The following is a 26,392-nucleotide window of genomic DNA, read 5'->3' on the forward strand; positions in this document are numbered from 1 at the left end:
GGTACCTGAAGAGAGAGAGAGAGCATGCAGTGGACTTGGTCAGCCTGTGTCTCTGTTCTTGGTTATTTTCAGGAGATCCTTCCTATGACAGGGCCAGAATATGCTGGCCACAGTGTCTGCTCTTAGTCCCCACAAACCACAGGGGCCAGGCCTTCCTTCCATCTGTTCTTGTTCCTCTCTCCAGGGCAGACGGCAGAAGATGGTCCCTCGCGTCTCTCCCATCTTCCGGCTATGGAACCAACACACCCAGCTCCACCCTCTCGGTACCCATAGCCCCACCTTGGCAGATGGACAGGCAGATGCCGGGTTGGGGGGGGACACATCTTTGTGTGTTTTTTTCAAGGTGTTGGGTAGTTGTGCGGTCAGCAAACATACTAGCTACTTCCTCCATGCATGCCCCATTCTGGAAATTGCAGGGTCCCCTCAGAAGACCCAGCCTTGGCCCCAAAATAGCCCCCAGTCAGGGAGATACAGATATCCCCAGCCTATGGGGTTAGGGCCTGGCCAGAGGGGGACTTGGGGCTGCCCAGGGGTACAGACGGGGAGGACTTCCTGGAGGAGCGGGCATCAGAGCTAGGGTTTTGAGGGATGCATAGGAGCTAGACAGGAGAAAGAATGTTACCATCTGATGGCCATCTGATGACCTGCAGACAGCCTGGCCCTTGAGGGGTGGTGCTGGGGTCCTGGCCACACCACTGATGGTGAACTCATGATTCTAATCCCCACCACTCTCTACCAGTCAAGCTCATCATCCCGGGAACGTCTCCACCAGCTTCCCTTCCAGCCGACGCCGGACGAGCTGCACTTCCTGTCCAAGCACTTCCGCAGCTCAGAGAATGTGCTTGATGAGGAAGGCGGCCGGTCACCCCGCCTCCGCCCCCGCTCTCGCAGTCTCAGGTGGGCCTCGACCTCTGGCCCTAGCCCCGGCCCCTCCCTGGGCTGGTGTGGAGGCCTGAGTTGTGGCTCCTCCTCCACCCTAGCCTCTGATTCTTGTCCCTCAACCCTGGCTCAGAGCCCCGACATCCTCCCCTGGGCTTCGTCTGAGGTCCCATATCACAAGCCAGCTGTCTTCCTTTCAGCCCGGGCCGCGCAACGGGGACCTTCGACAATGAGATTGTCATGATGAACCATGTGTACCGGGAGAGGTTCCCCAAGGTGGGCAGCGCCTGGCGGCTGGACCAGCCCCTGCGCTTCTCTCCACATTGCTGTCCCTCCATGGAACTCTGTCTTCCTGGCTGTGTCCGCCTTGCCAGTCTGTTCATTTCTGTCTTTCCCTCCCCTTCCATTGAAATATGTTGTTCCTCCTGCCCCAGCCCTCACACCCCATCACCCCCATCGCCCCATCTCCTCTCTCCCCAACCATGCCTCTCTTGACCCCTTCTGTGCGTGTCACTCCAGCCCCACCCTTGACCAGGCCACCCCGTCTCACCCCACCCAGGCCACAGCACAGATGGAGGGCCGTCTGCAGGAGTTCCTGACGGCCTACGCACCTGGCGCCCGGCTGGCGCTGGCTGATGGCGTCTTGGGCTTCATCCACCACCAGATCGTCGAGCTGGCCCGAGACTGCCTGGCCAAGTCTGGCGAGAACCTCGTCACCTCCCGCTACTTCCTAGAGATGCAGGAGAAGCTGGAGCGGCTTCTGCAGGATGTGCGTGGTTTTTCGCATGTTGAGGTTTTGCATGCAGTGGGATGTGGAGCGAAGGGGGTCCCCAGGCCAGATGGTGCTGAGGACCTCTGGGTGATGCCACGACCCACCTCCCCCAGGCCCATGAGCGCTCAGACAGTGAGGAGGTCAGCTTCATTGTCCAGCTTGTCCGGAAACTGCTAATCATCATCTCACGGCCAGCTCGGCTGCTGGAGTGTCTGGTAAGTTTATTTTTGTACAGCCAACTTGGGATCCGGGCAGAACTGAGATTGGGACCACGACAGTCCTGCCGAGATACAAGTGACAGTTGCCATCGTGTAGGGCTTTGAGAAGAACGCAGGGTGCTGCCGGGCTAGCATGGGCTTCCCTGAGGAGGGATCGGGAGTGGAGACCCAGGGGGTGAGCTGGGAAGGGTGCTCCAGGCAGAGGCAACAGCATGTGCAGAGGCCTGCAGGCGGAACCAAGCCCCGGGTGACCAGCCCTCCTGTGCCCCTAGGAGTTTGACCCTGAGGAGTTTTACCACCTGCTGGAGGCGGCTGAGGGCCATGCGCGGGAGGGCCAAGGCATTAAGACTGATCTTCCACAGTACATCATTGGGCAGCTGGGCCTGGCCAAGGACCCCCTGGAGGGTAAGCCTGGATGGGAAGAGGAAACCAAGGCTGGGAAAGGCTGGATGGAGGCCAGGCACAGTGGCTCACACCTTTAATACCAGCACTTTGGGAGGCTGAGGCAGAGAGATCACTTGAGGCCAGGAGTTCGAGACCAGCCTGGTCAACATGGTGAAACCCCCCTCTCTACTAAAAATACAAAAATTAGCTAAGTGTGGTGGCGCATGCCTATAATCCCAGCTACTCGGGAGGCTGCGGCACAAGAATTGCTTGAACTTAGGAGATGGAGGTTGCGGTGAGCTGAGATCGCACCACTGCACTCCAACCTGGGCGACAGAGTGAGACCTGTCTCAAAAAAAAAAAAGGGCAGATGAAGCCAGGATGACAGTTGAGAGCTTGGCAATTTAAAGTGACAACTGGCTGACAGAAACATGGGAGGGGAAGTTCCCCAGGACTCTTAGAGGTGGGGAGAAACCCAGGCCCATCCGATTCCAGAACCATCACACTGTTCTTTGTCTCTCTGTGACCTTGCTCTTTGGTCACCTGTGGGAATTGCTGAGACCCACTGATCTTTTGGAGCCCAGGGGCCTCAGTGTCCTCAAATGCCACATTAAGATGGCCAGGAAGCCTGGGGACCAGTGTTAGCAGTGGCCTTCCCTTTGTCCTGCAAATTCACAAATGGCTTTACTAATTTCTGTGGCCTTTACTATGGTCCAGAAAGTGGACTTGGAGTCAAACAGGACAACCCGTAGGTAAGAAGAAGACAGTTGGGGCTGGGCGCGGTGGCTCACGCCTGTAATCCCAGCACTTTGGGAGGCCAAGGCGGGCGGATCACAAGGTCAGGAGATCGAGACCATCCTGGCTAACACGGTGAAACCCCATCTCTACTAAAAAAATACAAAAAGTTAGCCAGGCACAGTGGCGGGCACCTGTAGTCCCAGCTACTCGGGAGGCTGAGGCAGGAGAATGGCATGAACCCGGGAGGCGGAGCTTGCAGTGAGCTGCGATCGTGCTACTGCACTCCAGCCTGGGCAACAGAGCGCGACTCCATCTCAAAAAAAAAAAAAAAAAAAAAATGGCCGGGCACGGTGGCTCAAGCCTGTAATCCTAGCACTTTTGGGAGGCCAAGGTGGGTGGATCACAAGGTCAGGAGTTCAAGACCAGCCTGGACAACATGGTGAAACCCTGTCTCTACTAAAGATATAAAAATTAGCCAGGTGTGGTGGTGTGTGCCTGTAATCCCAGCTACTGGGGACGCTGAGGTAGGAGAAACATTTGAACCCTGGAGGTGGAGATTGCAGTGAGCCGAGATCACACCACTGCATTCCAGCCTAGGCGACAGGGCAGGACTCTGTCTCAAAACAAACAAACAAAAAAACTCCCACAGCCAGCCAGGTGCAGTGGCTCACGTCTGTAATCCCATAATCCCAGCACTTCATGAGACTGAAGTGGGCGGATTACTTGAGCTCAGGAGTTCAAGACTAGCCTGGCCAACATGGGGAAACTCCATCTCTACTAAAAACAAATATTAGCCAGGTGTGGTGGCAGGCGCCTGTAAATCCCAGCTACTTGTGAGGCTGAGGCAAGAGAATCGCTTGAATTCAGGAGGCAGAGGTTGCAGTGAGCTGACATCACACCACTACACTCCAGCCTGGGCGACAGAGTGAGCCTACATTTCAAAAAAAAAAAAAAAAAAAAAAAAAAAGATGTAGCTGGGTGTAGTAGTGCGTGCCTGTAGTCCCAGCTACTCAGGAGGCTAAGGTGGGACGATCGCTTGAGCTTGGCAGGTTGCGACTGCAGTGAGCTATGATCACACCACTGTCCTCCAGTCTGGGTGACAAAGCCAGACCCTGTCTCAAAAAGAGAAACAAAACAAAACGAAACAGCATTTCCACAAACAGCCAGGATAAGAGGAAGCGAAAGCTGTAGCATTGAACTTGGACCTAGCCCGGTCCAGCAGTAGCCAGGGGAGGCTCTGGGAGGAGGTTAGTGTTCAAACTGAGGCCTGGAGGGCAGGAGGTGACCAGGTTGCAGATCCAAGGGAAAGAGTGAAACAGGCAAGGGTAACAGCACAGGCAAAGACCCTGAGATTGGACCATACCTGGAGTGGGACTGAGCCGCCACTGTCCCCATTTAAAGCTGGGGAAGCCAGGCATGGTAGCTCACACTTGTAATCCCAGCACTTTGGGAGGCCAAGGCAGGAAGATCACTTGAAGCCAGGAGTTTGAGACCATCTTGGGCAACATAGTGAGACTCTGTCTCTATTTAAAAAACAAAACAATTAGCCAGGTGTGATGGCACATGTCTGTAGTCCTAGCTACTTGCGGGGCTGAAGTGGGAAGATTGCTTGAGCCCAGGGATTTGAGGCTGCAGTGAGCTATGATCGCACCACTGCACTCCAGCCTGGGCAACATAGCAAGACCCCAACTCTACAAAAAGTATTTTAAAAAATTAGCCAGGTGTAGTGGTGAATGCCTGTAGTCCCACCTACTTGAGAGGCTGAGGTGAGGGGATCGCTTGAGTTTAGGAGGCTGAGGCTGTAGTGAGCCGTGATGGCACCACTGCACTCCAGCCTGGGTGACAGACAAGCCTGTCTCTGAAATAATCATACTTGGCCGGGTGTGGTGGGTCACGCCTGTAATCCCAGCACTTTGGGAGGCCAAGGCGGGTGGAACACCTGAGGTCAGGAGTTTGAGACGAACCTGGCCAACATGATATAACCCTGTCTCTACTAAAAATACAAAAATTAGGCTGGGCACAGTGGCTCATACCTGTAATCCCAGCACTTTGGGAGGCCGAGGTGGGCGGATCACCTGAAGTTGCGAGTTCAAGACCAGTCTGACCAATGTGGAGAAACCCCGTCTCTACTAAAGATACAAAAATTAGCCCGGTGTGGTGGCGTGCGCCTGTAATCTCAGCTACTGGGGAGGCTGAGGCAGGAGAATCATTTGAACCCTGGAGGCAGAGGTTGCAGTGAGCCGAAATCGCGACATTGCATTCCAGCCTGGGTGACAGGGCGAGACTTTGTCTCAAAAAAATAAAAATATAAATATAAAATTAGTTGGGCGTGGTGGCACACACCTGTAATCCCAGCAACTTGGGAGGCTGAGACAGGAGAATCACTTGAACCCAAGAGGCGGAGGTTGCAGTGAGCCGAGATCACACCACTGCACTCCAGCCTGGGTGACAGAGTGAGACTCCATCTCTAATAAATAAATTAATTAAATTAAATAATCATACTAATAAAAAATAAAACTGGGGAAACTGAGGCTTCAGGCAGATAAGGCTGAGCAGGGAATAAAACCCAGGTGTACCTAAGGCCAGATCACATGTGGTCTGTGACTGGACCATGTTTGCCAGGCATTCGCTAGGGGCTGCCCCTCTGCCAAGGCCTGGGGCAAGAACTTATTGGACCCTCCACCTGGGCTGCATCCTGAGCTGAGGAAGATGTTAGGAGCTGACACCCATGGGGCCTGCGTCACATTCCGTGTTCACAGGCTCAAGGCTCAGAGCCTGAGTTTGATCATAACTGAGCACTTCAGAGCCAGGGCAGCCCACTGGCCCTTCTAGAAGGTTCCTCAGTCATTGCTTCATCCAGCCTCCCCGGTGTGGCTTCATGACAGTGTCATGGGAGCTGGTAAGAGGAGGCACCGCATCCCCAGCCTGGGGTGAGAAATCTAGAGGCCTCAGGAAATTGCTGGGTGATGCAGGGTGAGGAGGCTCCAGCTAAGGCTCCTCCCTCATCTTGCAGAGATGGTGCCACTGAGTCACCTTGAAGAAGAACAGCCCCCAGCACCTGAGTCCCCGGAGGTGAGTAGCAGAGGCTGGGGGCCCCCGCCCATCTTGTTCTTTCCAGAGTGGACCAGGCACCCGCAAAAAGGGCAGGGTTTGCCAAGGTCTTGCATGTAGCTTAATTAGCATCGGTGACTTTGGAGGCAAGGTGACAGCATGTGGGACTGCCATGCCTTGGAATTTGGGTGGGGGCAGTGCTGGAGGGGCACCGGAAAGGTGAGTTTTGCAGGACGTATAAGAGTTTTCCAGGAGGAGGGCACAGCTGTGAGCAAAAAAGTACAGAAAGTTAGAAGCTGAGTTGGAGAAGTTTGGACAGGGGAGGAGGTAGCATTGGGCACCAGGACCAGTGGTTTGGGATTGGGGCCGGGAGAAGCCTGGCCAGCTCTGCAGTAGGACGGGACCCTGAGCCCTTCCTGTCCCGCAGAGCCGCGCCCTGGTCGGCCAGTCACGGAGGAAGCCATGCGAAAGCGACTTCGAGACCATCAAACTCATTAGCAACGGAGCCTATGGGTGAGTCCCTGAGTCCTGCATAAACCCATTTCACAGATGCCTGAGGGGATGGTTGAGGCCCAGGCCGCTCCTGCGTCCCCCTCCCACCCTAGCAGGGCGCATACATTCACCCCTGAATTGGCAGAGAGGGCACCTGAGGCCTGGAGGGGGAAGTGGAGACATGCCATAGTGAGGTTACAGCCTCACGTGTGCTCTGTCTACGAGCCAGGCCTTAATCACGTGTGCTCTGTCCACGAGCCACGCCTTTACCTGCCCCAGGTGTAGGGCATTCTAGGAGCTTGGGGGCTGATCAAGGAAATAGATGCCCACCCAGTGGGAGTAGCACGCAGTGGGTTTTATTTAGGTGCTGCTTTGAATGGCAGGCTTGCATACAAGGGATGATCCGCAGAGCATAAGCCCTTTGGAGGCTGAGGTTCCAGGAATCACCATCGAGAGGGAGAGGCCGGCAAGGGAACTCCCCGGGGAGAGGGGAATCAGTGAGAGGGCTTACGTGTCTAAGTGATGTTGTTCAACAGCACAGGCATTGAATCTCTGGGTCAGAGTCCTGCAGGGCAGTAGCAGCTTAGGGTCTTAAAATCCATAAAGTTCATCTTATTCATGACTCAGAGATAGTGGGTGCAGTTTCATGAGTCTGCAAAGCAAGCAGGCTCTCAGTGGCTAAAATTTTGCTTATTTGGGCTATGTGTAAAACAAATGGATGTATAAAAATTTGAGCTTGGTGCTAGCAGGCTTTTAAAAGAGCTGGACTGGGTGCGGAGGCACTTTGGGAGGCCGAGGTAGGAGGATCGCTTGAGGCTAGGAGTTCGAGATCAGCCTGGGCAACATGGCAAAACCCCATCTCTACTAAAAATAAAATAATTAGCTGGGCATAATGGCACATGCCTGTAATTCTAGCTACTTGGGAGGCTGAAGTTGGAGGATCACCTGAACCCAGGAGGCAGAGGTTGCAGTGAGCCGAGATCGCCCCACTGCACTCCAGCCTGGGTGACAGAGTGAGACCGTCTAAAAAGAAAGAGAGAGAGAGAGAAAGAGAGAAAGAAAGAAAGACACAAGCAGCCAGGTGCAGTGGCTGTCACCTATAATCCCAGCACTTTGGGAGGCTGAAGTGGGAAGGTCACTTGAGGCCAGGAGTTTGAGACTAGCATCCGCAACATAGCGAGATACCATCTTTACAAAACATGTAAACATTAGCCAGGCTTCTGATGTGGGAGGATCATTTGAGCCTGGGCGGGGCGGATGGTCAAGACTATAGTGAGCCATGATCTCATGACTGCGCTCCAGCCTGGGCAACAGAGTGAGGCGCTATCTCTAAAAATGTAAAATAAGATAAACTAAAAATAAAAGAAACATACAGCCTAGAGGCCAATATACAAGGGCCATGTGCAGCCCATTTATATGACCCCCAGCAATGGCAGCTTAAACCCAAGGATGGCAGTATGGGAGAGAGACCAGGTAAGAAGAAAGGGTGGCCCAGGCAGAGGGCATAGCACAGGCAAAGGCCAGGCAGGTTGGGATCTGGGCTCAAGCTGAACTGCAGTGCCTGCTGGGGCCTCGATCTCTGGTCCCAGCAAGCCTGGCCCCCTGTCCCCAGGGCTGTCTACCTGGTGCGGCACCGTGACACGCGGCAGCGCTTTGCCATCAAGAAGATCAACAAACAGAACTTGATTCTGCGTAACCAGATCCAGCAGGTCTTTGTGGAACGTGACATTCTCACCTTTGCCGAGAATCCTTTGTGGTCAGCATGTTCTGCTCCTTTGAGACCCGGCGCCACCTGTGTATGGTCATGGAATACGTGGAAGGTATGGTCACTGGGGCTTGCATGCCTCCAGCGATGGGGAGCTCACCCCTCCATGCCTGGGAGAAAATTTTTAGACCAAGTTGAGGTCTGTTCTGTCCTCTATGAGGTCTCACTCTGCTTTGGGGGACCCTCAGGAACCCCAGTCTGGGGTAGGGAGCCCAGTGATGGGGGTTCAGGGCTGGGGGAGCCCAGACAGGAGTGTGTGAGGATGGGACCCTGGAGGCAAGAGGAGGGCGGCCATCCTAGGTTGGGGGAACTGATGGGCAGAGGCCTGGAGGCCAGAAGTGAAGGCAGGGAGATGCATGGTTCAGGCAGGTAAAGCACTATTACCAAAGTACTCCCAGGCGAGAGAGCAAACCTGCACTTAGGAAACACCAGCTGTGTACAGGGGAAGAGACCATGCAGTAATTGTTGCCCTGTTGGGGAGAATCAGAAGGCAGGGTCTCATGCTTGGCACGCTGGCTCACGCCTGTAGTCCCAGCACTTTGGGAGGCCGAAGTAAGCTGATCCCTTGGGGTCAGGACTTCGAGACCAGCCTGAGCAACATGGCGAAACCCCTGTTCACGCCTATAGTCCCAGCTACTCGGAAGGCTGAAACAGGAGATTCGCTTGAACTCTGGAGGCGGAGGTTGCAGTAAGCCGACACTGTGCCACTGCACTCTAGCCTGGGCTACAGAGTGAGACTCTGTCTCAATAAAATAAATAAAAATTTAAAAAATAGGCTGGGCGCGGTGGCTCACACCTGTAATCTCAGCACTTTGGGAGGCCAAGGCAAGTGGATCACGAGGTCGAGAGATCAAGACCATCCTGGCCAACGTAGTGAAACCCCGTCTCTACTAAGAATATAAAAATTAGCTGGGTGTGGTAGTGTGCGCCTGTAATCCCAGCTACTCTGGAGGCTGGGAGAGGAGAGTCGCTTGAAGCCCGGGAGACGGAGGTTGCAGTGAGCCGAGATCGCGCCACTGCACTCCAGCCTGGGCGACAGAGCGAGACTCCATCTCAAAAAATAAATAAAAAATAAATAAATAAATAAATAAATAAATAAATAAATAAATAATAAAAAAATAAATGAAGGTGGGGTCCGCCCCTTCCCACTTCCCCGACCCTCCCCGCTGAGACAGAACAAACTGGGACGCTTTGCAGGCGGTAAAGTGAGGAGGATGCGTAGCCACTGGGCATAATCTGGGGGCGGGGCGGGGGGGGCGGCGGCGAGGCGCTGACCCGGGCCTCATGGCTACATCCGCCCCTCTCCCAGGCGGCGACTGCGCCACGCTCTTGAAGAACATGGGCCCGCTGCCCGTGGACATGGCCCGCCTGTACTTCGCCGAGACGGTGTTGGCGCTTGAGTACCTGCACAACTACGGCATCGTGCACCGTGACCTCAAACCAGACAAGTGAGCTGAGCTAGCATGAGTGGGGCCTCGGGGAGGGCAGGGCCAGAGAGGATCTGGGCGGGGCCAGAGCAGAATCACGGCGGGGCCAGAGAGGATCAGGGGCGGAGCCACTGACGTGGATCCCGGGACCCTTTGGAAGCCCCATCCGCCTGAGCTCTTTTGGCACCTCCTGACAAGAAGGCAGGGAATGAGCGCATGATGAACATCTTGTGTGTACAGAGGAGAGGAGAGCAGACACTTAATAGGCGTCTGCTGTATGCAGGGGAAGGCCGGTGCACTTATGGAGGTGCTGCCAATCAAGGGGAGAGGATGTGCACTTAGGATGCACACACTGTATATAGGAGAAGGGGCTACGCACCCAGAGTTGCTGCAGCACAAGGGGAGAGAACATGCACTTATAAGACACCAGCTACATACACAGAACAGAATTATGCAATTTGCAAGACCTTAGATGTAAAAACAGTGACCATGCATGTCTTGAGCACCTGCTGTATATTAGTGCAGGAAAGCAAGGAAGAGAACGTGTTTACTGAGAGCCTTAGGATGTTTATTTTATTCTAGTATGTAGTAAGCACCTACTGCATGGCAGACCCTCTATGGGCAAGTGGGAGACACAGGGCCACCTGCTTTGAAACCCCTGTATGATTTTCTCCTCTGCATTTATTGAGTGCCTCCTGTGTACAGGGAAAAGGAATGCCCGTTTATCAAGTGTCCTCGAGATATGAGGCAAGAACTGACGTTTCTCACATACATATGTGGCATGTAGCCCAGGCTTAGCAGCTCATACCTGTAATCCCAGCACTTTGGGAGGCCGAGGCGGGACGATCACCTGAGGTCAGGAGTTCAAGACCAGCCTGGCCAACATAGTTAAACCTTGTCTCTACTAAAAATACGAAAATTAGCTGGGAATGGTAGTGCGCACCTGTAGTCCCAGCTGCTTGGGAGGCTGAGACAGGGGAATTGCTTGAACCCAGGAGGCGGAGGTTGCGATGAGCCAAGATTGTGCCACTGCACCCCAGCTTGGGCGACAGAGCGAGACTCCATCTGAAAAAAGCAGCGCCTTGCATGTTTTCAGGGCATTTTGCAGTTGGCAAGTGGCTTAGAAAACAGACATGTATTTGGCACCTGCTGTATACCTGGGCCTGTGCTCAATGCTCTAAGGAACTCAAGTATGAATAACTCCTTAGACACTAATGTTGGATTTCTATATCACATTTTCTTGGTTGGCAGGTACTTGTTAGACACCAGGTGTGTACAAAATAGGCAGAAGAACAGTTGTTAGGCAATGACTGTGTACCTGGCCCAGAACACTTTATCTTTTTTTTTTTTTTTTTGAGATGGGGTCAGTCTCTGTCGCCCAGACTGGAGTACGTTGGCACAATCTCGGCTCACCGCAACCTCCACCTTCCGGGTTCAAGCAGTATTCCTGCCTCAGCCTCCCGAGTAGCTGGGATTATAGGCATGTGCCACCACACCCACTAATTTTTTTTTTTTTTGAGACGGAGTCTTGCTCTGTCACTAGGTTGGAGTGCAGTGGTGCGATCTCGGCTCACTGCAACCTCAGACTCCCTGGTTCAAGCGATTCTCCTGCCTCAGCCTTCCAATTAGCTGGGATTACAGGCATGCGCCACCAGGCCCAGCTAATTTTTGCATTTTTAGTAGCGACAGGGTTTCACCATGTTGGCCAGGATGGTCTGGATCTCCTGACCTTGTGATCTGCCAGCCTTGGCCTCCCAAAGTGCTGGGGTTACAGTCGTGAGCCACCGTGCCTGGCCTAATTTTGTATTTCTAGTAGAGATGGGGTTTTGCCATGTTGGTCAGGCTGGTCTCGAACTCCTGGTCTCAGGTAATTCACCTGCCTCGGCCTTCCAAAGTGCTGGGATTACAGGCGTGAGCCAGCACCCCTGGCCCAGAATTGTTTCTTTACAGAGCTGGGGCAAACAGAAGGTACTGACTACATAGTTCATTAAATGATGGTTATACACAGTGAATTCTCTGGAATGTATTTTTAAGTGGCAGATGCACCCAGAAGGTGCACGGAAATGTGACTTCATACAGCTGGTGAATAAGACTCTGTGATGCAGTGAAACATTTATATATTTAAGTCCACAGGAAAACCTAAATAGCAGTGTATACTGTACATGCACAAGAGTTTTAAAAATGAGTTCCCTCGCCAGGCACGGTGGCTCACGCCTGTAATCCCAGCACTTTGAGAGGCCGAGGCAGGCGGATCACCTGAGGTCAGGAGTTCAAAATCAGCCTGACCAACATGGAGAAACCCTGCCTCGACTAAAAATACAAAATTAGCCAGGCATGGTGGTGCATGGCTGTAATCCCAGCTACTCGGGAGGCTGAGGCAGGTGAATTGCTTGAACCCGGGAGGCAGAGGTTGCGGTGAGCTGAAATTGCACCATTGCACTCCAGCCTGGGCAACAAGAGTGAAACTCTGTCTCAAAAAAAAAAAAAAAAAAAAAAAAAAAATCATTCAGGCTGAGTGCTGTGTCTCATGCCTGTAATCCCAACACTTTGGGAGGCTGAGGCAGCAGCACTGCTTGAGCCCAGGATTTTATTTATTTGTTATCTTTTTGAGATGGAGTCTCGCTTTGTCGCCCAGGCTGGAATGCAGTGGAGCAATCTCGGCTCACTGCAAGCTCCGCCTCCCGGGTTCACGCCATTCTCCCACCTCAGCCTCCAAATTAGCTGGGACTACAGGCGCCCGCCACCACACCTGGCTAATTTTTTGTATTTTTAGTAGAGACGGGATTTCACCGTGTTAGCTAGGATGATCTCGATCTCATGACCTCGTGATCCACCCGCCTTGGCCTCCCAAAGTGCTGGGATTACAGGCATGAGCCACTGTGCCCGGCCAAGCCCAGGATTTTGAGACAAGTCTAGGCAACATAGTGAGACCCCATCCGTACAAAAAAATTGTAAAAACTAACCTGGCAGCCGGGCCCGGTGGCTCATGCCTGTAATACCAACACTTCAGAAGGCTGAGGTGGGCGCATCACCTGAGGTCAGGAGTTCAAGACCAGCCTGGCCAATATGGTGAAACCCTGTCTCTACAAAAATACAAAAATTAGCCAGGCATGATGGCGGGTGCCTGTAATCCCAGCTACTCGGGAGGCTGAGACAGGAGAATCACTTGAACTTGGGAGGTGGAGGTTGCAGTGAGCCGAGGTCGTGCCATTGCACTCCTGTCTGGGTGACCGAGCAAGACTTGGAACAACTAGCCAGGCATAGTGGCATGTGCCTGTTGTCTCAGCTACTCAGGAGGCTGAGGCAGGAGAATTGATTGAGCTGGGAGGCTGAGGCTGCAGTGAGCTGCAATTGTGCCACTGCACTTCCAGCCTAGGTGACAGACCCTGTATCCAAAAAAGAAAATGCATTCATTCACAAAGTGCATGGAAATGCTTTTGTATACATCAGGAGCTCGAGATATGTTCATTTTTCAATAGGGGACATAAACAGTAGTTGCTTACAGAGTGTTTAGTTTGTTAAGATAATGGATGCATGAACAAAAATATATAGTAGCTAGCCGGGTGTGGTGGCGTGTGTCTGTAACCTTAGCTACTCAAGAGGCTGAGGCAGAAGAATCGCTTGTACCCAGGAGATGGAGGGTGCAGTGAGCCGAGATCGTGCCACTGCACTCCAGCCTGGGCGACAGCAAAATTATGTTTTTAAAAAAATAATATATACACACACACACACACACATACATATATACACATACACATATACACACACACAGTAGAGACCAGGCATGCTGGCTCACACCTGTCATGCCAGCACTTTCAAAGGTGAGAGAATTGCTTGAGGCCAGCAATTCAAGACTAGCCTGGGCAACATAGCAAGACCTCATATCTACAAAAAAAAAAAAAAAAAACAGCTGGGTGTGGTGGTGTGCATCTGTAGTTCCAGCTACTTGGGAGGCTAAGCAGGAGGATCCCTAGGGCCCAGGAGTTGGAGGCAGAGCTCCGCCCATCTCAGGTGGAGCCAAGGTCTAGGGCAGAAGGAGTGGCCAGGCACCCCGGCTCCCCAGCCCTGAGCACACCCCTTGCCTGCCCACAGCCTGCTCATCACCTCGCTTGGCCACATCAAGCTCACGGACTTTGGCCTGTCCAAGATCGGCCTCATGAGCATGGCCACCAACCTCTACGAGGGCCACATCGAGAAGGACGCCCGAGAGTTCATAGACAAGCAGGTGGGCGGGCAGGTGGGTGGGAAGCCCTGGGACGCCGCCTCCTCTCTCTTGGGCTGGGGGCTGGTCTCAGTTTCCCCATTCTGCCTGGCCTAGGTGTGTGGAACACCGGAGTACATAGCCCCCGAGGTGATCTTCCGCCAGGGCTATGGGAAGCCAGTGGACTGGTGGGCCATGGGCGTCGTCCTCTATGAGTTTCTGGTGGGCTGCGTGCCTTTCTTTGGAGACACCCCCGAGGAACTCTTCGGTCAGGTGGTCAGCGGTGCGTTTCCTCCACGGGCCTGGGTTTGAGCTGCAGCCCCACCAGAGCTCTGGGCAGTGGTCCTCCACCTGCATGTCAGGGACAGAAGCAGGAAGATGGGAGGGAGTTGGATGCCAGGTGGGGAGGCGGCAGGATGCTGAGTGAGACGGATGGCTGGATTAATTATGGGGTCATGGAGTCTTCACTGAAATGACATGTGAGGCTGGGCATGGTGGCTCACACCTGTAATTCCAGCACTTTGGGAGGCTGAGGCGGGAGGATCATATAAGGACAGGAGTTCAAGACCTGGACAACATGAAACCCCATCTCTACTAAAAATACAAAAATTAGCCGAGCGTGGTGGCGGGCACCTGTAATCCCAGCTACTCGGGAGGCTGAGGCAAGAGAATCACATGAACCCAGGAGGTGGAGGTTGCAGTGAGCTGAGATTGTGCCACTGCACTCCAGCCTGGGCGACAGAGCAAGACTCCATCTCAAAAAAAAAAAAAAAAAAAGAAGTGACATGTGAGCAGAGACCTGCAAGAACCTGAGAATGAGAGGAAGCCATAGAGACAGAAAAGGGAAAGGTGGCTCTGAGCACAGGGCACAGCCATGGCAAAGGCTGTCAGTGGGTACCGAGCCTGGCATGTTGAAGGGGCAGAGGAGGCCAGTGGCTTGGAGTACAGTGAAGTGAGGGGAAATGGTGGATGGTACTAGAAAGGGGTACCCCTGCCTTCTCCCTCCCTCCCTAATTTTAGATGAGATCATGTGGCCAGAGGGAGATGAGGCCCTTCCAGCGGACGCCCAGGACCTCATCACCAGGTTGCTCCGGCAGAGCCCACTGGACCGTCTGGGCACTGGTATGTAGTGTGGGGGAGAACCCAGGTGGGTGGCTCCTTCAGGCCCTGTGACCCAGGAAACAGGGGGAGGGATAGTGCCTGGGATAGACGAGAGTTCTACTTGGGAAGCTGCATGGAGGAGGGGGTTTGCAGCTGGGGTTTTGAAGGGTGCACAGGAGGTCTCCAGGAACTATCAAAAGACCTTGGAAAGAATAGAAAGTAGCTGAGTCTGGTGCCCACAAGGAGCACTGAGCCTGAATAAGTATGTGAGGCCGTGAAGTCATCAGGACCTGTGTCAAAGGCCCAACCCGGAAGATCCCACTGTCCCAGTTTTCCCAGCCACCTGGTTAATCATTAAGGGACCTTTTGAGACTCATGCAGCCACCCATCACGTGGCCACTGTGGCTCCTGTTCGCGACTGAAGCTTCGCTATGGGAGATGGTTGAGTCCAAGGTTGGGGATCATCACCTGCTCCGTGGAGCAGAAACAAGCGGGAGAAGCCCAGGAAGGAGGCCCTCGTAAGGCTCTGGGCTTTCTCTAGGTGGTGTGGTTCCAGATGGGGGCAGAGAGAAGTGCAGAATCTTTGGAACCTGGGCAGCCTGGGTGCTTTTTTATTTTTTTATTTTTCTGAGATTAGATCTCACTCTGTCACCCAGGCTGGAGTGGAGTTGCACAATCTTGGCTCACTGCAACCTCCGCCTCCCAGGCTCAAGTGATCCTCCTACCTCAGCCTCCCGAGTAGCTGGAACCATAGGCATGTGCCATCATGCCCGGCTAATTTTTGTACTTTTGGTAGAGACGAGATTTCACCATGTTTCCCGGGCTGATCTCAAACTCCTGACCTCAAGTGATCTGCCCGCCTCAGCCTCCCAAAGTACTGGCATCACAGGCATGAGCCACCATGCTTGGCTGCTGGCCTGAGTCTGAATTCCAACTTGGTCCCTCTCCAGGCTCCTAAATGACAGCGGATTTTTGTTCCCATTTTTCTGGTTCTTTTTTGTCTTTTCTTTTCTTTGTTTTTTTCTGTTGTTGTTGTTATTTTTTGAGATGGAGTCTCGCTTTGTTGCCCAGGTTGGAGTGCAGTGGTGCTATCTTGGCTCATTGCTGCAATCTCCACCTCCCAGGTTGAAGCGATTCTCTTGCCTCAGCCTCCCGAGTAGCTGGGAATACAGTCACCCTCCACCACACCCGGCTAATTTTTGTATTTTTAGTAGAGATGGGGTTTTGCCATGTTGGCCAGGCTGGTCTTGAACTCCTGACCTCAGGTGATCCTCCCTTCTTGGCCTCCCAAAGTGCTGGGATTATAGGCGTGAGCCACTGTGCCCAGCCCATTTTTCTGGTTCTGTGTTGTCCCCACCCTGTGTCCAGCATCGGCAGTGGGGGGTGGTGGGCATCCTGTGGCAGGTGAGGTGAGGACCCGCAGGGCTCAGCTGGGCATATCTGCAGGTGGCACCCATGAAGTGAAGCAGCACCCCTTTTTCCTGGCCCTGGACTGGGCAGGGCTTCTCCGACACAAAGCCGAGTTCGTGCCCCAGCTCGAAGCCGAGGACGATACCAGCTACTTTGACAGTAAGGAGGGGTCCCCCGGCGGGGGTGGGGGGCTCTGCCATCCCTCAATCCCTGGGTGCAGAGGGCTGTGTGCCAGGCGTTCCACCCGAGCTTGGCACCTCACCCTAGGCCTGGAGCTTCCGACTTCCTGAGCCTTCCAAGAATCTAGGGCGTGTGTCGGCCGCCCCCTGGGTGGATTTCTTGTGCGTCTGAGCTCAGGAGGCCACGGCATCCCTCAGGCTTCAGAAGAAGAAACCAAGGCACCAAGTGTGGCAGACCCTTGTCTGGGGTTCCCCAGCAAATTGGGCCTCCTGGGTGTCCGTCCCTGACCAGGCATGGGGCCCCATCTGTTACCCAGGAGGGTAGGGCGCCTAGTGCAGCTTTAGTGGAGGCGTCCCTGCAGGGGCACTGTAGGTGAGCTCTGAGGAATGACTGTCTCTCCCCACTTGGTGGTCCTGCCCTTCAGTGTCCAGCACCTCCTTCAGAACTTGCTTCATGTCAAAGGTCTTCTCTGAGCTTCTGTTTCCTCTTCTATAAAATGAGGAACATCCTTTATGTTTGAGATGCACAATTTTGGCCAGGTGTGGTGGCTCAAGCCTTTAATCCTAGCACTTTGGGAGGTCAAGGTGGGCAGATCACCTGAGGTCAGGAGTTCAAGACCAGCCTGACCAACATGGAGAAACTCCATCTCTACTAAAAATGCAAAAAATTAGGCAGGCATGGTGGCGGGCGCCTGTAATCCCAGCTATTTGGGAGGCTAAGGCATGAGAATTGCTTGAACCCGGGCAGTGGAGGTTGCAGTGAGCTGAGATGGTGCCATTGCACTCCAGCCTGGACAACAAGAGCAAAACTCTGCCTCAAAAAAGCAAAAAAAAAAGAGATGCACAATTTTACTTAATTCTGTGTGACCCATCTGAAGGAATCACTGAAGCTCAGAAATAGGAATTCCCACCCCTGGTCCCACAGCTTTTTTTTTTTTTTTTTTGAGACAGAGTCTCGCTCTGTCACCCAGGCTGGAGCACAGTGGTGCGATCTCAGCTCACTGAAACGTCTCCCTCCCGGGTTCAAGCAATTATCTGCCTCAGCCTCCCGAGTAGCTGGGATTACAGGTGCCTGCCACCACACTTGGCTAATTGGTCCCACAACTTTTTAATTATTTATTTTTTGAGACGGAGTCTCGCTCTGTCACCCAGGCTGGAGTGCAATGGTGCGATTTCGACTCACCACAACCTCTGCCTCCCAGGCTCAAGCGATTCTCCTGCCTCAGCCTCCCAAGTAGCTGGGTTTACAGGCGCGTACCACTACCGCCCAGCTAATATTTGTATTTTTAGTAGAGTTGGGGTTTCACCATGTTGGCCAGGCTGGTCTCAAACTCCTGACCTCAAGTGATCCACCCGCCCTGGCCTCCCAAAGTGCTGGGATTACAGTCGTAAGCCACCGCGCCCAGCCCCACAACTTTTTAGGGACACAGCTGGTGTTAATCCCCAGATATCTGCTCTGCCCCCCAAGCCTCCTGTGGTCCTTAAACACACCAGGCACTGTCCTACCTCAGAGCCTTTGCCCTGGCAGTGACCCTATCCTGAGATGCCCTCCCTACATCGCCACACTGCCCTCGAGATCATCTCTGGGCATCAGGCATGCTGCACGTGCCTCTCCCTCCCACAGCACGTTCGGAACGTTACCGCCACCTGGGCTCCGAGGACGACGAAACCAATGATGAAGAATCATCCACAGAGATCCCCCAGTTCTCCTCCTGCTCCCACCGGTTCAGCAAGGTGGGCCTGGGCCCTGGAGGGAGCCACTGCTCAGGAAACATTGCATGATGTCTGTTTGCTTTCTTTTTTTTTTTTTTTTTTTTTTTTTTTTTTTTTTTTTGAGATGGAGTCTCGCTCTGTCGCCCGGGCTGGAGTGCAGTGGCCGGTTCTCAGCTCACTGCAAGCTCCGCCTCCCGGGTTTATGCCATTCTCCTGCCTCAGCCTCCGAGTAGCTGGGACTACAGGCGCCCACCACCTCGCCTGGCTAGTTTTTTTTTTTTTTTTTTTTTGTATTTTTTAGTAGAGACGGGGTTTCACCGTGTTAGCCAGCATGGTCTCGATCTCCTGACCTCGTGATCCGCCCGTCTCGGCCTCCCAAAGTGCTGGGATTACAGGCTTGAGCCACCGCGCCCGGCCGTCTGTTTGCTTTCATATCTGTTTTTTTGGTTTTGCTTTGTTTTGTTCTGCAGAGATGGGGTCTCACTATGCTGCCCAGGCTGGTCTCAAACTCCTGGGCTTAAGTGTTACTCCCACCTCGGCCTCCCAAAGTGCTAGGAATTGTATTGCTTTTTTGTATTGTTTTGTTTCGTTTCAGACGGAGTCTCGCTGTGTTGCCCAGGCTGGAGTGCAATGGCGCAGTCTCGGCTCACTGCAACCTCTGCCTCCTGGGTTCAAGCGATTCTCCTGCCTCAGCCTCCCGAGTAGCTGGGATTACAGGCACCTGCCACCACGCCTGGCTAATTTTTCGTATTTTTAGTACAGACAGGGTTTCACCATGTTGGCCAGGCTGGTCTTGAATGCCTGACCTCATGACCGGCCTGCCTCAGCCTCCCGAAGTGCTGGGATTACAGGCATGAGCCACCGCACCTGGTAAATTTTTTGTATTTTTAGTAGAGATGGGGTTTCACCATGTTGGCCAGGCTGGTCTCAAACTCTTGACCTCATGATCTGCCCACCTTGGCCTCCTAAAGCACTGGGATTACAGGCATGACCCATCACACCCGATCTTGTTTTTTTTAATCTTTTTTTTAGTGTGGTAAAATATATATAACAAAATATACCATTTTAGCCATTTTGTTTCATTTTTTTCTTTCCTTTTTTTTTTTTTTTTTTTTTCTGAGACGGAGTCTCGCTCTGTCGCCCAGGCTGGAGTGCAGTGGCGCGATCTCGCCTCACTGCAAGCTCCGCCTCCCGGGTTCACCCCATTCTCCTGCCTCAGCCTCCTGAGTAGCTGGGACTACAGGCACCCGCCACCAGGCCTGCCTAATTTTTTTGTATTTTTAGTAGAGACGGGGTTTCACTGTGTTAGTCAGGATGGTCTCGATCTCCTGACCTTGTGATCCGCCCACCTCGGCCTCCCAAAGTGCTGGGATTACAGGCGTGAGCCACTGTGCCCGGCTTTTTTTTTTTTTTTCTTTTCCTTTTTTTATGCTTTTGTTTTAGCTATTTTAAAGCGTACAATTTCGGAGGTGGGTGGATCACTTGAGGTCAGGAGTTCGAGAGCAGCCTGACTAACATGGCGAAGCCCTGTCTCGGCTAAAAACACAAAAAGTAGCCAGGCGTGGTGGTGGGTGCCTGTAACCCTAGCTACTCGGGAGGCTGAGGGAAGAGAATTGCCTGAAGCCTGGAGGTGGAGGCTGCAGTAAGCTGAGATCACACTGCTGCACTCCAGCCTGGGCGACAGAGTGAGACTATGTCTCAAAAAATAATAAAGTAAAATAAAGTGTACAATTTCGTGGCATTCAGCACGTTCACAATGTTGTGCAACCATCACCTCTATCTAGCTCTCAAATATTTGATTCCCCCAAAAAAATAATTTGTAGCCGCTGGGCGTGGTGGCTCAAGCCTGTAATCCCAGCACTTTGGGAGGCCGAGGCGGGCGGATCACGAGGTCAGGAGATTGAGACCATCCTGGCTAACACGGTGAAACCCTGTCTCTACTAAAAAACACAAAAAACTAGCCGGGCGAGGTGGCGGGCGCCTGTAGTCCCAGCTACTAGGGAGGCTGAGGCAGGAGAATGGTGTAAACCTGGGAGGCGGAGCTTGCAGTGAGCTGAGATCCGGCCACTGCACTCCAGCCTGGGTGACAGAGCAAGACTCCGTCTCAAAAAAAAAAAAAAAAAAAAATTAATTTGTAGCCATTAGCAACCACTCCGCATTCATCCTTCTTCAGCTTCCGTCTTTATGGATTTGCCTGTTCTGGGCATTTCGTATCAATGGGATCTCATACTATGTAGCCTTTTGTGTCTGGCTTCTCTTACTCAGCATCATGTACTCAAGGCTCATCCCTGCTGCAGTGTGAACCAGTGCTTGCTTCCTTTTTATGGCTGTGTAATATTCCATCATATGGTTGGAACACATTGTTTTTTTTTTTTTTATCCACCCATCCTTTGATGCACGTTTGGGTCTATTCCACTTTGTGAAAACAGGTGCCATGCTGGGTGTTATTTTATTTTATTTACTTATTTATTTATTTATTGAGATGAAGTCTTTCTGTCTTGCCCAGGCTGGAGTGCAATGGTGCAATCTCAGCTCACTGCAACCTCCACCTTCTGGGTTCAAGCAATTCTCCTGCCTCAGCCTCCCAAGTAGCTGGGAATACAGGTGCACGCCACCACACCCGGCTAATTTTTGTATTTTTAGTAGCAACGGGGTTTCACCATGTTGGCCAGGCTGGTCTCAAACTCCTGTCCTCAAGCAACTGCCCACCTCAGCCTCCCCAAGCCCTGGGATTAAAGGCATGAACCACTGAGCCTGGCCCTGGGTGTTATTTTATAACCTCATGAGCTTAACTCACATTCCCTACTTTGTTTATGATTTGATCAAAAAACGCTCCACTCTGCTTTAGGCCTGGGCCCCAGGCAGGACTTTCTAGTCAGCAGCAAAAACGCAGCTTGGTAGCCTGGCCCCTGAGCCTCAGTTTTTCCATCTGTACAATGGGCTAAAGTCTGTGCTCTTTTAGGGATGTGGGGAGTGAGGATTTAGGGAAGTGACTCATACTGAAGCACCTGGCACATAGGAATCACTCAACTAAGCCAGCTTTCTTTCTTTTTTTTTTTTTTTAAACAGAGTCTCGTTCTATCTCCCAGGCTGGAGTGCAGTGGCACGATCTCGGCTCACTGCAATCTCTGCCTTCCAGGTTCAAGCCATTCTCCTGCCTCACCCTCCCAAGAGGCTGGGACTACAGGCATGCGCCACCACACCCAGCTAATTTTTTTATTTTTAGAACAGACGGGTTTTCACCATGTTGGCCAGGCTGGTCTTGAACGCCTGACCTCAAGTGATCCACCCACCTCAGCCTCCCAAAGTGCTAGGATTACAGGCATGAGCCACCACACCCAGTCTAAACCAGCTTTCTTGCCACCTTTGTTTTTACTGGTTTTTCTGTTTGGGTTTCTTTCTTTTTTTCTTTTTTCTTTTTTTGAGACAGGGTTTTGCTGTGTTGCCCAGGCTGGTCTCAAACTCCTGGGCTCAAGTGATCCTCCCGGCTGGGCCTCTGAAAGTGCTGGGATTATAGGCATGAGCCACTGCACCTGGCTTAACATTCTTTTGTCTTGCCTCCCAGGTCTACAGCAGCTCTGAGTTCCTGGCTGTCCAGCCTACTCCTACCTTCGCTGAAAGGAGCTTCAGTGAAGACCGGGAGGAGGGGTGGGAGCGCAGCGAGGTGGACTATGGCCGCCGGCTGAGTGCTGACATCCGGTAGGTGGCCTGGGGAAGTGTAGGCAGATCCAGCTTCCAAGCCTGCTGGGAGGTAGAGACACAAAAATCTGATGCAAAGGGAGCTTCCTAGTGGCCAAGTAGAAAAGGGTCAAACATATTGACCAACATATCAGGTCCCTGACAACCTTGCTCCCTTTGACTCTGTGTTCCTCACCACGCAAACATAAAACAGCTGTGCACCATCATGCTGATAGGCACACTTTTCCTTCTGTCCAGAATGCCCTTTGCTTAGTAACTCCTGTTCATCCTTCAAAGCTCAGACCCAACAGAAATAGTCAATGTCTGCCAGAGGATGGGTGTTGGAAGCTGGACTTGTTTTTTTCTTTTTTTGAGAGACTGGTTCTCACTCTGTCTCCCACACTGGAATGCAGTGGCATGATCATAGCTCACTGCAGCCTCAAACTCCTGGGCTCAAGAGATCCTCTCAAGTAACTGGGACTACAGGTGTGCACCATGGCACCCGGCTAATTTTTTAAACAATTTTTTGTATGCCAGGTGCAGTGGCTCACTCCTGTAATCCCAACACTTTGGGAGGCCGAGGTGGGTGGATCACCTGAGGTCAGGAGTTCAAGACCAATCTGGTCAACATGGTGAAACCCCGTCTCTACTAAAAATACAAAAAAATTAGCTGGGCTTAGTGGTACACGCCTGTAATCCCAGCTACTTGGGAGGCTGAGGCACGAGAATTGCTTGAACCTGGGAGACGGAGGTTACAGTGAGCCAAGATCATGCCACTGCACTCCAGCCTGGGCAACAGAGTGAGACTCTGTCTCAAAAAAAAAAAAATTATAGAGATAAAATCTCCTTATGTTGCCCGGCCTGTCTGAAACTCCTGGCCTCAAACAATCCTCCTGTCTCAGCCTCCCAAAGTGCTGGAATTACAGGTGTCAGCCACTGCACCCAGCCTGGAAGCTGGGTTTTAAAAGTTGAATAGGAGGCCAGGTACAGTGGCTCATACCTGTAATCCCAGCACTTTAGGAGCCCAAGGCAGGCGGGTCACTTGAGCTCAGGAATTCAAGACCAGTCTGGCCAATATGATGTAACCCTGTCTCTACTAAAAATACAAAAATTAGCCCAGTGTGGTGGCAGGCACCTGTAATCCCAGCTACTTGGGAGGCTGAGGCAGGAGAATCTCTTGAGCCCTGGAGGCAGTGGTTGTAATGAGCTGAGATTGCACCACTGCACTTCAGCCTGGGTGACAGAGCAAGACCCTGTCTTTAAAAAAAAAAAAAAAAAAAGGTGAATAAGAAGTCTCCAGGTGAACAGAGAGGACAGTGCAGACAGAGGGAACTCGTCTTGTCTGTGCAAACTGCCCCTCACTGCAGACTGAGAGTTAAGATGTGGCCATGAAAGGTGGCTGAGTATACAAGGTGCAGGTGCCTGGCAGGGGTGACCCAGGCTCTTCCTTCCTGCAGGCTGAGGTCCTGGACATCCTCTGGATCCTCCTGTCAGTCATCTTCGTCCCAGCCCGAGCGAGGTCCCAGCCCATCTCTCCTGAATACCATCAGCCTGGACACAATGCCCAAGTTTGCCTTCTCATCAGAGGATGAGGCGGCAGGCCCAGCCCCTGCAGGCCCCAAGAGGCCTGTCTTCATTCTAGGGGAGCCTGACCCACCCCCAGCAGCCACCCCAGTGATGCCCAAGCCCTCGAGCCTTTCTGGTAAGTGGGACCCTGAGTAAGAGGGATGATGTCATGGAAGTTTCCCAGAGGAGGGGCTATTTGAGATGGGTTTTCAAGGATGAGTAGGAGTTCTCCAGAGCCAACAAAGGCTTTAAGAGAGGAGAAGCCAGGGTCCCAAAGAGACCTCCAGCCTCCAAGGAACCCCAGTCTAGGGTAATGCCCCCAGCTTCATAGAGTCAGGATGGGACCCCTAGCTCCCAAGATGGGGGAACTAAGGGTCTAAATGGGTGTGGAAGAAGGCTTCCTGGAAGAGGGGACTTGAAGACTTTTGCATAGAGAATAATTTGGGAATGGTGTGTGGGACGCGGGAACTGCAGGAGCAAAGGCCAGGAGGCTGGACTGTGTAGATAGCAACCAGGGAGGAAGGGCCTTAAGGTCTCTTTAGGACCACGTGGTGAGTTTGAGGGGCTCCCGGCTGACCCTGCTGACCCTCTAGCCGACACAGCTGCCCTCAGCCACGCCCGCCTACGGAGCAATAGCATCGGCGCCCGACACTCCACACCGAGGCCTCTGGATGCCGGCCGGGGCCGCCGCCTTGGGGGCCCAAGAGACCCAGCCCCTGAGAAGTCCAGAGCCTCCTCCAGCGGTGGCAGTGGTGGCGGCGGTGGAGGCCGTGTGCCCAAGTCGGCCTCTGTCTCTGCCCTGTCCCTCATCATCACGGCAGGTAATGCCCAAGGCCCGCGCTCACCTTTGTCTGTCCGTACCCATTTTAACCTACAGAGTGGGAGCCCATCCTGAGTTGGGGAGGCTGGGGATGAGCCCCAGGAGAGGGGAGGAGGAGCAGGACACAGGGAGAGCTGGGGGGACGGTGTTCCCAGTAGAGAGCACTGCACGTGCAAAGGCCTGATGGGGCGGCCATGCTTGGGAAATTGAAGTAACAGCAAAGTGGCCAGGGTGGGAAAGGGGGGTCCCAGGGGAGACCTGCGAGGGAAAATGGTGGCCCTCCCTAACCCCTGCAGATGATGGCAGCGGCGGCCCCCTCATGAGCCCCCTGTCCCCGCGCTCTCTGTCCTCGAACCCGTCGTCCCGTGACTCCTCGCCGAGCCGAGACCCGTCCCCCGTGTGTGGCAACCTGCGGCCCCCCATCGTCATCCACAGCTCCGGCAAGAAGTACGGCTTCAGCCTGCGGGCAATCCGCGTCTACATGGGTGACAGCGACGTCTACACTGTGCACCACGTCGTCTGGGTGAGTGCCGAGTGGGAATGGCAGGGACCCGGGTTCTAGTTTGACTCTGCCCGGTCACGTCCCTTCTCAGAGCTGCATTTTGGACCCTGGCAGGATTAGGGAGACAGAGCTGGTGCCACCGAGTTCATCTTGGTCCCTGTCAGTTGGTAGGGAGGAGGTCGGATGAGAGAGACAGGGATGGATGGATGGAGGCTCACAGATCCCAAGTGACGTTAACCTCCCAGCTCCATATGGGGACGCACTGGGCATGTTATCCTCCCTCCCCCAGCCCAGGGGCGTCGGGGCATGCCCTCCTTATCGGTTGCTCCCTGAATAGACAGAGAAGGCTTTCTGGAGGAGGGGGCATAGGAGCTGGGGCTTTGATGGGTGAGTAGGAATTCCCCAGGATCAGGGAAACTGAGGCAACACAAGAGGCAGCAGCTTGCTGGGGTCCCACAGCAGACCCAGCCTGGGCTGGGGTCTCCAGATGTGGGGCCCAGGCCATTAACCCCACTGTTCCCCTGTCTGCCCCCAGAGTGTGGAGGATGGAAGCCCCGCCCAGGAGGCTGGCCTGCGGGCCGGGGACCTCATCACCCACATCAACGGGGAGTCAGTGCTGGGGCTGGTGCACATGGACGTCGTGGAGCTGCTGCTGAAGGTGCGGCGCCCCCACTGCCCACCCTCAGGGCTCCCCGGCACCCCTTGGCCACAGTTCCTGGTTCCCTGTGGTTCTCCCCACCCAGACACACAACCCTACATTCAATGTCAACTCCAGACCTGGCACACCCGCTTCCTTCTGCCCAGAATACATGTCCTTCTTCAGCCCCCAACATCACCCCTCAGAGCTCCTCCTCCAAGAAGCCCTCCCTTCTCCCTGGGTACCCTCACAGCTGTTCCTCCCTCTGGCCTGAGGCCTGGAGGTAGGAGATGGGCTCAAGACAGGAGGAAGGGCTGGGCGTGGTGGCACACGCCTGTAATCCCAGCACTTTGGGAGGCTGAGGTGGGAGGATCGCTTGAGCTCAGGACTTTGAGACCAGCCTGGGCAACAGAGCGAGACCCCATCTCTGCAAAAAATTAAAAAATAAAATGAGCTGGGCATGGTGGCATATGCCTGTAGTCCCAGACACTTGGGAGCCTGAGGTGGGAGCATCGCTTGGGCCCAGGAAGTCGAGGCCATAGTGAGCCGTGATCGTGCCACACTGCACTCTAGTCTGGGAGACAGTGAGACCCTGGTTCTAAAAAAAAAAAGAGGGCTCTCATGTGGGCAGCTGCATGGGTGGTTCATTGGATAGACGGACAGTGGGCAGGTGTCTTTGGCCTAATAACTCATGGGACATTAGGTGAGTGATTGGGGGATGGAGAGATGTTGGGGTGGTTAATAGGTGGATACCAGATAGGTGGGTGACAGACCCCGGGAGGGTGGAGAGTGAAGAGGGCAGGCTTCCATGGGCGTTGACTGCAGAGGGAAGGATCTTGGCAGGAGGGGTGGTGCTCCC

The 26,392-nt window shown here is 53.5% G+C and overlaps 1 protein-coding gene across 1 annotated transcript in view; it reads left to right on the forward strand.

The window, feature by feature from the left end:
• The window catches only part of MAST3 (microtubule associated serine/threonine kinase 3), a 42,511-nt gene that overhangs the window by 12,789 nt on the left and 3,330 nt on the right, over positions 1 to 26,392 (forward strand). The window contains 21 exon segments of the mRNA XM_030935541.1: positions 185 to 263; positions 740 to 897; positions 1,080 to 1,155; positions 1,439 to 1,648; positions 1,765 to 1,866; positions 2,142 to 2,274; positions 6,005 to 6,063; positions 6,470 to 6,555; positions 8,147 to 8,283; positions 8,286 to 8,354; positions 9,609 to 9,747; positions 13,819 to 13,951; positions 14,045 to 14,210; positions 14,948 to 15,049; positions 16,475 to 16,597; positions 18,242 to 18,351; positions 21,896 to 22,029; positions 23,466 to 23,710; positions 24,168 to 24,395; positions 24,691 to 24,917; positions 25,432 to 25,554. Of these exon segments, the coding sequence (XP_030791401.1) occupies positions 185 to 263; positions 740 to 897; positions 1,080 to 1,155; positions 1,439 to 1,648; positions 1,765 to 1,866; positions 2,142 to 2,274; positions 6,005 to 6,063; positions 6,470 to 6,555; positions 8,147 to 8,283; positions 8,286 to 8,354; positions 9,609 to 9,747; positions 13,819 to 13,951; positions 14,045 to 14,210; positions 14,948 to 15,049; positions 16,475 to 16,597; positions 18,242 to 18,351; positions 21,896 to 22,029; positions 23,466 to 23,710; positions 24,168 to 24,395; positions 24,691 to 24,917; positions 25,432 to 25,554 (2,839 nt within the window).

The sequence above is a fragment of the Rhinopithecus roxellana genome, chromosome 8 (genome assembly GCF_007565055.1).
Source record: "Rhinopithecus roxellana isolate Shanxi Qingling chromosome 8, ASM756505v1, whole genome shotgun sequence".
Classification (NCBI taxonomy): domain Eukaryota; kingdom Metazoa; phylum Chordata; class Mammalia; order Primates; family Cercopithecidae; genus Rhinopithecus; species Rhinopithecus roxellana.